The following is a 12,388-nucleotide window of genomic DNA, read 5'->3' on the forward strand; positions in this document are numbered from 1 at the left end:
GATATCACATTGGGCCCCAACACAGGCCACGCCAACCCTGCGCAATTGCTGTTACCACACCTCCAGAACCCAATCGACCCATTCAAAGCTTTAAATAACTCTGCCTTTGCAGGCTTGCATCTCTTTTGTAGTCCAATACATAATACCAATACTGTACGATATTTACTGACAGTGTAAATACTTTGCAGATGTACAGGCAACATTCGGCATACAGTGGAATTCATTATTTGATGCAAGACTGATTCCCTCTATAAGAAATGCACTAAAGGCTATCTTTCATGGTCTAAATGTAATTTTAATGGTAAAATTCTTGCATGGAAAATTATCTTAACATTAATGAATAACTTGAAATAAAAATAACTTAAATACACATTAACCTCTTCAAATAAAGTAAATGAACATTATCATGTCACATTTCACAACCATCATATCACAACCAGAGTTGACCAAAGTACTGTACAACAAAATAACAAAAATAAAATAAAATAACATAACATGATAACAGCAAAAAATTAGTAGAGATAACATAACAATACTATCCCATAAGTAAACACAAATAAATAAGTAATAGTGAAAAATAAAGCCTTAAGGACAGTCAAAGGCCTGAGAAAACATGTGGGTCTCAAGTGTCTACAGAGGGGGAACACTTAATTGAAAATGGTAAACTGTTCCAACTGTTCTCTTACCCTTTAGCCTTGATCGAGGGACAGCCAGGAGCAGCTGGTCTGAGGATCTTAGAGATCTAGGGTTGCAAAGGGGGTAGAGCTCAGAGATGTACTGGGGCATCAGGCCATGTAAAGCTTTAGAAACAAATAATAGAACCTTAAACTCAATCCTATACTTGACCGGTAGCCAATGCAGGGATACCAGTACAGGTGTGATGCTATCTCTTCTCATGGTACCAGTTAGTCGTCTAGCAGCAGCATCCTGCACCAGCTGTAAGTGAGACAGGGATGACTGGCTAATATCCCGAAATAAAGAGCGTTGCGGTAATCCAGGCGAGAGGAAATTAAGGCATTTATGACAATCTTCAGGTCATTAAATGAGAGGAATGGTTTAAGTTTAGTAATGTTTCTTAGCTGGAAAAAGCAACCTTTCACAGCAGTGTTAATTTGTTTGTCAAATTTTAAAGCTGGATCAAAAATGACACCAAGATTTCTGGCATAGGCATGAGGGTTAGGCGCCAGGTGCCCTAAGTGATTAGCTATACCCCTGATGGAGTTGGAGGGACTAAATAAGACCACTTCTGTCTTACTATCATTTAATTGAGGACAATTTTTTGCCATCCAATTTTTTACATCCTGGAGGCAGTCAAGCAGGGACCTAACTGTGCTGTTATTATTGTCACCAGGTTCTAATGGGAGGTATAGCTGAGTGTCATCTTCGTAGCAATGGTGTGAGATATTGTTTTTATTGAAGATGGAGCCAAAAGGGAGCAAATATAAGGTGAATAAAATGGGCCCTAAAATGGTTAATAACTTGAGGTACTCCACAGGTGATCTGAGAAAAAGATCTGTCTATTAGGTAGGAGCCAAACCGCTGAAGGGCACTACCCTGAATGCCGACCTGGTGCTAAAGATGGTTCAGGAGTCTCTTTAAGACTTTAAGAAGAGCTGACTCCGTGCTGCGACGTGCCCTGAAATCTGATTGAAATTTCTCCATATATTGTTATTTTCTTAAAAGGACAATAGCTGAGAATAAACATTTTTTTCCATGACTTTAGATAGAAATGGTAACTTGGAAATAGACCAAAAATTATTGAGAACAGTTGTATCAAGATTGGGCTTTTTAATAATGGGATGTACTACTGTGGTGTAATTTTATAAAGACTCATGAGTTGCTAAACGGAAAAGAACCTAATGGCGCAGAATGATTATGACAAGTATCATAAGTAATAAGTAGTAGTGTGTTGAATTGTCATTATAATGAATATATAACCTCACAGACCACATATAATCAATGAAAGGGCACAAAAAAATGTTAAAAGAATCTCACTTAATGCACTGGATAAACTGGAGGGTATGTATGACGTAAAAAAATAATATTGGTGTGGTTGGCCAAGTATGAAGAGGATGGACACAAGACGTGACCTAAGCCGACCCAAGGGTATATAAGACAACGCCCTGAGTTGCGAAACTCAGAGCAACGGAGTGGTCTCTTATGCACACTGTATTGCTCTCCTTTATTGCCTGGCATTGAAGTACATTTTTGCTGCTCAGAAACTCTGACCCCTGATTTTTGAACAACAAAGAGAAGTTTGGCCTTGACTTTTTTCAACAGAGACCCAGCAGAACTGATATGACACTCCCACATGTTTAAAGCGAGAGGGACAAGAACCATTTGCTAGAATACTGTTTAGGATGAGTGATATTGTGGGACCAACAGTGTCAAATACTTCTGTCAACAGGCATGGAGGAAGAATGTCCAGGGGACAAGTAGTTGGCTTAGTGTGTGAGACTATGGCTTTAATATGAGCAAGGGACACAGGTTTAAACTTGCTTAGGACAGCAGAAAAAGGAGGGAGGATGGCGAGGTCATAGGCAGTTATTAATTTTACTTGTGAAAAAGTAGGCAGGCAGCAGCAGCAGGGTTTTGGACTGTATTAATTGTGTCAAAAAGTACTTTGGAAGAGTGGAAATTTCTGGAAATTAACAAATTGCTGATAGTCAACAAGACAGCTTCTCATCATGTCATATGAGGTTTGAAATCTATTTTTTGGGGTTTTTTTCTTTCTGCTTTCCTGCATAATTGCCTAAGAGCAAAGCTGTCATCACTAAGCCAGGGTTGAGTTTTAGCATTAGGTTTTCTAATTTTGAGTGGAGCAACAGAGTCCAAGATGTCTACACAAGTAGAGTTAAACTGGGTGATTAACTCCTCCGTGCTCAGGCAGGAAGAGGAGTTTCAAACGTGCAAGATAGGGAAGAAGCTATCATTATTCTTTTTTTAATTAATCTATCATTATTATTATTATTATTATTACTATTACTATTATTATGGTGATGATGATGATAATGATAATGATGATTATGATGATGGTGATGGTGATGATGATGATGATGATGATGATGATGATGATGATGATGATGACGATGACGACAACGACGATGATGATGATTTGTTAATAAACCTGTTTCTGAATTTTATTCTGAAGGCGCACTCCTGGACTTCCGGTGAGTGAGTGCATTTCTGCGCGCAGCTTCTTCATCCTCAGCGAGCAGCCGAGCTACAGTCTGCAAGCAGCGTTTATCATCTGAGGAGTATCATGGAATAAACATGGCCCACAATAGAGGCTATTTCTTTGAAGGTAAGCCGTGACACTCCGTGCCGCAGCTCCGGCCGGGCCGGAGACATTTTAGCCCGCACACAGTTGTCGGATTCCTGCCTCCGCTGGTGTCACATAATCGGTCCAAAAATATGAGTGGAACCAGAGCTAAGTGGCTAACGTTAGCCTCATAATGCTGCCTGTTCATCCTCAGCCAGCCGCGGGGTGAAATGAGCGCTGCCAGGCCGGTGACAGCCCCACATCTTCGGGCCTGGAGCAGGGAGACGGAACCCTCGCGGTACCGGTCCGGTCCGGAGGATTTTTCTTAAACTGAGCCTGGGTTTACAAGCCTGAGCTAGCAGCGTTAAGCTAATGCTGACGTTAGCTGCATGCAGAGACAGTGGAAAAGGCCTTCCTGTCTTTGCGAGGCATTTAGCTGCCAGATAACGTTTATACAACACACTGAAATACATAAAACACTTAAAAAATAAACAAAAGACACATTTAATGTTTGTCCCGACACCCAGCCAGATGCTCTACTCTCCAGACTAGCCTGCTAATTAACTAGTTTCAAATATTCGCTTGCTAACATTAATGGTCAAAATTTGTAAACAGTTTTGGTCTCATTGTTTTAAGCTGTTACTCATGGTGCTATTCACCTGAATAATAGTACACATTTAAAGTTTAGAGGCTATTTAATGAAAAACCTAAAGAAATACAACGAAACGAGCTTTGAAAATATTTTAGGTAGGGTCTCAACTGCCTCCTGAGTGGTTGATATGACCATTAACTTTTCTTCAAAGAGTAAAAAATTGAGTCAAATATCAGGTGTTCGTTGATGCTATTAAAGGACAGATTCACATTTTTTTTTTTTTTTTAAAGTTTTTCTTAAAACAACAGTCAGGTCCCCAAATGAACATTGAAACATGTTTTTCTCGCTGTAATCATTCCTTCATCATTAGAAGATCCCTTCATAATGCACTTACAATGTCAGTGATGGGAGACAAAATCCACAGTCCTCCTTCTGTCCAAATGAGTCAAATCAAGTAGATATCTTTCAACCTTACAGTCTTTAGTGCCAAAGTCCCTCTTTTTGTTACTATACTTCCACTGCAGCTCAACCGAGGAAACTCAAAGAGCCTCATATAAGCTTCAGGTAAACTTTTAAATGCGTTTTTGCACAAAATGTGGATTTTGGTCTCCGTCACATACAGTGAAAGTGCATTTGAAGGGGATCTTTGTATAGCCAGTATGAACAAGAGGAATGATTACAGTGAGCAAAAGCTCTTTCAGTGTTCATATGGACACCTGACTGTTATTTTAAGACAGACTTGAGAAATTGTGAACCTTTCCTTTTAAGCTAACAAGCCCCCAACAACTCCTCATCAAAGCAGACCTGAAGAGATGTTTTGCAAACCCTGTATTTTTAGAAGTAAGGCTGGGTATGATTTTAAATTTGTTATGCCAAAACAATACTTATATATATCTTATTGTCAACAAATATCATGAAAAAACGTTGTGTGTACATACAAAGCCTGATATATCTTATTCCTCTCTGCCGCAGACCTCCGTTGTTGTTGTCCAAAAAACTATTAAAAACACGTCAGCGAGCCACACCGCTGCACTGGGTGACATGTTCCTTCATCACCATGAACACCCACACTGTAGTTTAATTTGACTCAATCCCACACACACCGTCCTGCTGCCAGAAATACTCCCTAGAAGGCCAAATGCAGATTCATCCGCCACTGAAAATAGTCCCCAACAAATGCTTTATTTCATCCTTTTTGTTTGTTTTCTAAAACTACGGTGACCATCTGTTTTTAGGAAATTACTGAGTCTTTTTTAAAATGAAACTGTGTATTTGTGTCTTTTTTTTTAAAGATTTATCGATGATCTTCATGATCGGTTAATCAACGATTTCCTCGGTTAGTTGTTTGGTCTATAAAATGTCAGACTCTTTCAAACGTCAATTACTGTTTCCTACAGTCCAAGGAGAAGTCTTCTTGGCTGCTTCTGTCCCAACCTGCAGTCCACAACATATTCAGTTTACTGTCATATAGGACTAAAGAAACCAGAAAATATTCACATTTGAGAAGCTGAAAATTTATTCTTAAAAAATGACTAAAAACAATGAAACATTTATCAAAACAGTTGCCTGACGAATCGTTGCAGCTCTAAAAAGGATACCTACCTTTCTTCGTTAAGGTATCGTCGTTGACTCTTTTAAAGGGGCCTGTTTTCACAAGAGCAATTTGCAAATATTGCCAGCTTCACGAATGATTGCAGATGAATTTGCGAGCTGTGCGAGGGTCTCGCTTGCTCATGCATAGGGTGCAAAATTAACTATTTTGTCTACTGGCCAAATGACTAGTGAATGTTCAAATTTTACCAGCCACTCAATAGATCACTGTCGTTTTTTTGGCTGAGGAGTGAAGCAGATCTACCAGCCCACTTGCATATTTCACCAGCGTTTGTCTGATGGCTGATGCTAATTTTGTGCCCTGCTAATGCATAAATGTTTGATTGATATTGTATGATGTATCGTTATTGTAAGGCTCCAGGATTTTTTGTGTTTTTTGGTAGATTAACTGGATGTTTAATATAGATTGCTTCTCCTCTGAGGGTGGGTTGCAGTTGTAGTAGTAGTTGCAGTTATGACCGTCAGCAGGCCGTATGGATCTGAACATCATGTGAGAGCTCTCTCTTTCAGCTGCACAAGCGTCCCTCACTCCGACTTGTTTGGACAAATCGTTTCTGCGCAGCTGTAGCTGTCGTCAGAGATCCCCTATCATGGATTTGTCCTTTTTTTTTTTGTTATAATGATTGCACTAAAGCTCAGCAGGAATCTAAATGTCCCCTCACTAACATTATCAGAGCGTTTGCTGTGATTTATCAAGCAGGAAAACGGAGCCAAACATAAAGCTCCCAGAGTTTTTGGAGCTGACTGGCTATTAGCTGGAAGAGACGGGAACAGGCTCAATTAGGTTTTGTGCAGAACAGCTCTGCGATCATAATCTAATATATGATTTTAAAGTTTTGGAAGAAGCCTCGGGAATGGATAATTCACTAAAAGCAAGCAGCAGTTTTCTTTTTTTTTTTTTCTTCTAGTCCCATCTCTTCACTGTTTACTAATCCACGACTGCAGCTGCACAGAGGAACGTAGAAGCATTGTGTACGAGGGCCTGGAAGCTCACAATTTGGTTTTTGGGGGAAAGAAAAAGACGCAGCTTTTTAAGGCCTGTATTTAAGGCACACGAGCGAATGAAATGACAGGAACTGACTCTCATGAGACTGCGCTTTAAGTAATGTTTACCTGCTGGGCTTGCAGCCAGATGGATAACATGCATTAACATGATTATGGAGGTGAGGTTTGTGAGGTCACTGGGCTCAGTTTGGCTCTGTGTGTTTAAAGCAGCAGGACCGAGGAGAGGTGTTATCCAGGCACAGACTCACAAGATACAGTGTATTTATCAGGGCTGCCGCTAGCGTTTTTTTTTTTTTTTGTCATTATCGATTGTTCTCTCGATTAATTGTTTAGTCCATGAAACATCAGAACGAACAAATGATTAGAACTTCACAAAACAGCCCAAAGTGATGTCCTTAAATTGCTTTTTTTTAATCCTTAAACAGTCTGAAACCAAAAAAATGATTCTTTTAATTGAATATTTATCTAAAAACAAGCTGCAAATCATCATATTTGAGAAGGTGGGACCTGCAAATGTTTGACATATGTGCTTCAAAAATGTTTCCTGCAACAATTAGCTGATTTAATTGATTCCTGCTTGCTGGTTCCAGCTTCTTAAATGCAAATATTTTCAGATTTCTTTAGTCGTCTGTGACAGTAAACTGAGTATCTTTGGGTTGTGGACTGTTGGTCGTGACAAAACGAGACAGTTTAGGTTGCGTCTGATTGACATTTTTCAACCTTTTTCTGCCTTTTTTATAGACCAAACAACCTTTATTCGCAGCCCTAATTTTGATAATCAAAATGTTCATGATGTCATGTTTCCCTGTCCGGGTTTAATTGAGTACAACCTTCCACTTTTCAATCCTCTGCTGTGTGGTTTGTTATTAACTGTTGTTTTTGATCCACTTCACAAATTTCAGTTGGTTTTGGGAGGAAATAGGAAACGGGGGGGGGGGGGGTTGTGGCAAAACAGCAACTATTGCACCTTGCTCAGCAACATCCAGCAGATGTTAAATGTTTGTGCATTAATATGATTTTGAATTTATTTATCTCATGTCTGAGAATCGATCCGTCAGTGTCCTTTTTTTGATGTTCCTTTATTCCACAATAAACCTTTGAGGAGGCACAAGAAAACAGAGAAACGTTGAGTGGACACTTGTTGCTTAGTAATCTAAAGCAAACTCTGGGCAAATAAAATATATAAAAAATGATAATAAATAAATAAACAAAATACACTAATGAGCAAACAAGCATTTTGGATATTCAGTTGTTACTTTAAAGTATTAGCCTATTATGACAACTTTTAGCAAGATTTGTTTACTCTTAGTGAAATGTAACAGTGCTTGAACGGTTATTTTTATTCCATTTAATTAATCAGTTTTTCTCATAGTTAAAACTAACACAAACTAATATATAATCAGGAGTAATCATGATCAGTCCGTCTATACTAAAGGGAATGAGTCTTTGTTTCCCTCCTGACAGAAATCTATGCATTTTTCTGTCATTTCTGACAATTTGATGAACAAAAATGTCTATTATTCTTGAGTAAACCAAACCCCATTTAACAAAACTGGTTAAAAAAAAAAATAATAATACAACATTTGAAGGAGGGGAGGCAGAACGACGCAAAAAATACGCTGCAGTTGTAATTCATGATTTTTATGATTTTGACAGCTTTTATTTTATAAGAAATCACAGGAAGTCCTCTCTCCCATTAGCGCGAGCTTCACAGCGGATCATTCAGGCCCGATCAAAACAATGCAGCTTAGCTCGCTGCGTTTATCCAACACCAACCGCATGTGTAACATATAGCAGCTGTGGATGAGAGCGGAGTTGACTGCTGGAAGTCAAAGACATCGTATTTAAGTTTATATTTCGTTTGTTCAACAAATGTTTGATAAATTGCTATTAAACACATTCAGAGAGGATTTGAATTGCCGTTTTTATTCTCAGTTCTTATCATTTTGGCGCTGGCTAAAACCTCTTTTGGGGGACTCTATGCAGGAAAAACCCTGGATAATGAGACTCGTCACCTTGAACTCCTGTTAAACATAAAGTACAAAGGTCTTGAGACATTATTTGCAACTGTTAGGTCATTGCTACCACATGTAAGCAAGCAAACAAAGGTGCTTTTTAAAAGATCAGTCTGAAACAAACTCGATATGAGCCTTTAAGGATTTCCTGCCATCAAATTAAACATTTCTTAATGTTTATAATTAATTTGTTATCGTCTAAACTCTGAAATGCTACAGGACGAGAGCGAGCTGCGAAAGAAACCAGACACATGTCACTTCATAAACGCTTATCTTTGTAGAAAACCATTTACCGGTTTTTAAATACAGCTAATCCTGTAGGACAAAGAGCAACATACATAAAACGTTTCTCGTGTTTCTAAACTTTCATCAGTGGAAGCTTCTCTGTGTGGACGTTATCAGCGAGGTGTCTTGTTTTCAGTCCTTGATCTAAAAAAAAAAAAAGTTTTCAGAGCACCGTGTTTCCCTCAAGTTGATAAATGATCCTCGTTGGCCGGCTATAAAAGAGACTGCCTTGAATTGTTTGTGTTCAACAGTACAATGTATTAATACATTTTCTGTAGGAAACAATGATCGGATCCTTAACTTCACTGCACTTCTCGGTGCCAGAGCTCCTTGTTTTGAAGACCTTTATTGTCAAAGACAAAAACAGTATGATTGCCTGTTATTCCTTCTTACATCTCAGCTGTCATCCCGCACTTAAAATTTATGATCTTCCTGCCTTGTAGTCTGTAGCGTGTGTTTGTTTACATCTTAAACAAATGGACTTCCTTGTCATATGGACCCGCTGTCGGCTGGTGATTATCTTAATTCCTCACAGCCAGTACCAGAACTTTTATTTCTTACTGCGGTTAGTCAGAGTTTGTAGTATTTACATGAATAAACAAGGTAAAGATCAAATGTGTAGCATATGCAGTATCATATGCAAACTGGGAACATGTCTGAGTATTTAAATGTACTGCAAAATAACTAACAATTGCAGTTTTTTTTCTTATGGTAAATATGAGCCAAATGCAGACAGAAAGCAGACAGCTACACTCAGGAAAACCGACTGAACAAACATCGTCAGAATAACAGAGAAACATCTAACATCCAGAGGAAAAGAAAAGCAACACAGACACGAAAATGCTGACAAAAAGTTTCATTGTAAAAACCCTCAGTGACCATAAATCAACCGTAACTGCATCGCAGGAGTTCCCGTCACAGGTGGTCTCCTCCAGCTGTTGCAGTGTCAGTTATTTTTACTGAGTCAGTAATCATGACGACGAATCAGTAAAGGTCAATAATCTTATGACAGATGATCATTAAAGGCCGTTTATTTTTATTTTACATTAAAGGAAGATCCAGAAATAAGGGCGTCTAAAAGGACTGTGTTGAATCATCACCAATATATCGCAACATGGTGAAGGTCGTTGTAGAGGAGCATCACAACCGTAACTAACGATGTATGAAATGGCTCAGATGCAAAAGACTTGAAACTAACGGTGGATAATAGCTAGAATTGTGAAAGCAAGGATGATTCTTTAGAAGATACGATAAGAATAAAGTCTGTCGGGTATATAAATAAGCTTTCAGGACTGTGATTCAGTGTCTTCTCCATGGACCGGCCTCCGTTTACTTTATCCTGCTCACTACAGTTTTTTGTTTATCCGGTGAGGTTGTTTTATTGTCAGTGGATGTGTTTTTTTTTTTTTTTTTTATCATACCGGCAGCTCACCAAAGCAAACTAAATAACAGTGTTGCATTACTTCACTAAATACATCTGGTGTGACGTGAACTTGGTGAACTCAGGCAGGTGATTCCAGTGCAGGGGGAAGGTCGCTATGAGAATTTGAAGGGAGGGGGGAGGGGGGGGGGGGGGGGGAAGCAGCCAAATGAAGCAAATCAGAGAAGAGTTTATATGTCAAACATCTGGTCATTTCTTGGTGGGGCTGCCTCGATGCTCTTATGATTTTCAGAGGGGATATTACCCCGTCTAGCCCCACCTGTGTAATTCCTTCAGCAGTATTTTTTGCAGCGATTAGTTTGACACATGTATAGTAGTTGTACCTACACTCATGTCACGAATCATAATAATTGAAGTTTTACTAACAATCTTTCTTTACAGAAGGATATTGGTATTATCCAACCAATATCACCATATGTTTTATTGACTATAAGCGAAAAAGAATCAATAAGTAAAAGGAAAGATGGAAAATATAATGTAAAAATGTGTCATTTTTGATTTAACAGTGACATGAGTGTATTTCTGATATTTCCTTTACAGTTGAATATTTGCAAAATTAGCAAGGAACCCCAAGGTTTCCTCTTTGCTAATTATTATCTCCAGTTTTTTCCTAACATCTAGTTGAAATGATCAGCCCCCCCCCCCCCGACATACTACGGCGTCATTTCAGCTGATGGTTGTGTCTTGGTCTTGTGTCCCTGCACTGATTTTGAGTCTGGTTTATTATTCAATTCAAGCCCTGGATAGATCAGAGACCAGGCGAGATGGAGGGTACAAGCACAACTGGAGCTTTTCTCTTTCTGGTGACAGTGAAGAGGAAAGGAGACATGAGTAAGCACTTCTCTCTCTCCCAGCCCTCTTTCTCAGCACCATCAGCGCTGCACTGCATCACTTCTCCACCACACAGCTCTGCCTCCAGATATAGGAAAAGACCCCAGTGACACCTCTGCTGATGAGCAGGCTATTCCTGTTTCTGATGATGTACTCACTGGCCCTTTTTTTTTTTTTTAGTGTAGCAGTACAGATCTGTGCGGTCACATAAAACACTTGTCTGCATGTAAATCATCTCCTCTTCTGTTGTACAAGCTGGAATCTACTAGGGTTGGACCGATATGTTGGATGATGATATTAAATATCAATCAGCAGGACAGAAGAGTTTCCTCCAGATCACGTATGTAGAACAGATCTATAAAACCTGCTTCCAAATGTGTCTTTATTTGAAACTTTGTAATTGTTTAAATGATTTTTGTAAATTTAATCTTCATTTAAAAGTAGCAGGATCACAATGAATGATTATTTTCTTAACTAAGTTAATTGGTTGTTAATGTTTTCCACTAATTTACTCTATGAAATGTTAGAAGATAGTAAAAAATACAAGTTTCCAAATCCCAAGGTGACGTCTTTTAAATTGCTTGTTTTGTCCAAATGGTCCAAAACCCAGATTATTAAATTAACAATGATATAAAACAGAGAAAAGCAGCAAATCCTCTAAATATTCTCTAAATATTTAGTTTATGGACTTATCGTTACTGTGTTTTAAAAGGCAGTTCGCTTCCCAGCCTGGTTCCCGCCCTCTGGATGGTAGCCCACATCCCAGATTAGTTAAGCCGTTCAAATGGGTCCAGTTTTCTGGTGCTGATTGACCAGTGTTTCCACCAGTTGGGGAAAGAGTTGACCAGTCAGTCAGTAGGCAGGATTCAGAATGGGGGACGTTATCTTAGTACCTAGCTAACCAGCTACCTACTCGTATCCGTAAAAAAAAAAAAAAAAGGAGAGTTGATGGAAGATGATATCGGTGGGATGGCTTCGTCACTCGCTACCGATTGATTAAAGCAAAACTAAGCATTTATTTGCAAAGGTTAATATCAAACAAATACAAACAACAAGAAAGAAATGAATGTGCACAGAGAGAAAAGAAGCCTAGTAGGTTTGTTGATTACCTCTAACTGCATAATATTCAGCACTTAAGATGTTTAGATCCTTATCCATAATGCAGTACCATCAGAGAGGCTTCTGATCAGTCCCACATGTACTCACTTTACTTTTAGTGCCTAAACTTTTGCACAGGACTGTGTATACATAAATATACAAGAAAACTCAAACTGTAACAAAACAAACAAACAAATGGTATTCTAAAATCTAAATTTAATATGCTCTAAAATCTGTTATGTCAATGT

General features: G+C 38.7%; 1 protein-coding gene across 7 annotated transcripts in view; it reads left to right on the forward strand.

The window, feature by feature from the left end:
• The first annotated feature begins 3,166 nt into the window (after nucleotides 1-3,166).
• The window catches only part of senp6a (SUMO specific peptidase 6a), a 30,630-nt gene continuing 21,408 nt past the window's right edge, over nucleotides 3,167-12,388 (forward strand). For 4 of the 7 annotated variants that reach the window (XM_044377019.1, XM_044377022.1, XM_044377024.1 and 1 more), the window contains exons 1-2: nucleotides 3,167-3,304; nucleotides 10,949-11,042. In XM_044377019.1, the coding sequence (XP_044232954.1) occupies nucleotides 3,274-3,304; nucleotides 10,949-11,042 (125 nt within the window). In that variant the 5' untranslated portion in view covers nucleotides 3,167-3,273. Of the gene's footprint in view, nucleotides 3,305-10,948; nucleotides 11,043-11,297; nucleotides 11,383-12,388 lie in introns of all 7 variants that reach the window. The other 3 variants (XM_044377023.1, XM_044377025.1, XM_044377026.1) reach the window with 3 other exon arrangements.

The sequence above is a fragment of the Thunnus albacares genome, chromosome 16 (assembly GCF_914725855.1).
Source record: "Thunnus albacares chromosome 16, fThuAlb1.1, whole genome shotgun sequence".
In the NCBI taxonomy this organism is placed as follows: Eukaryota; Metazoa; Chordata; class Actinopteri; order Scombriformes; family Scombridae; genus Thunnus; species Thunnus albacares.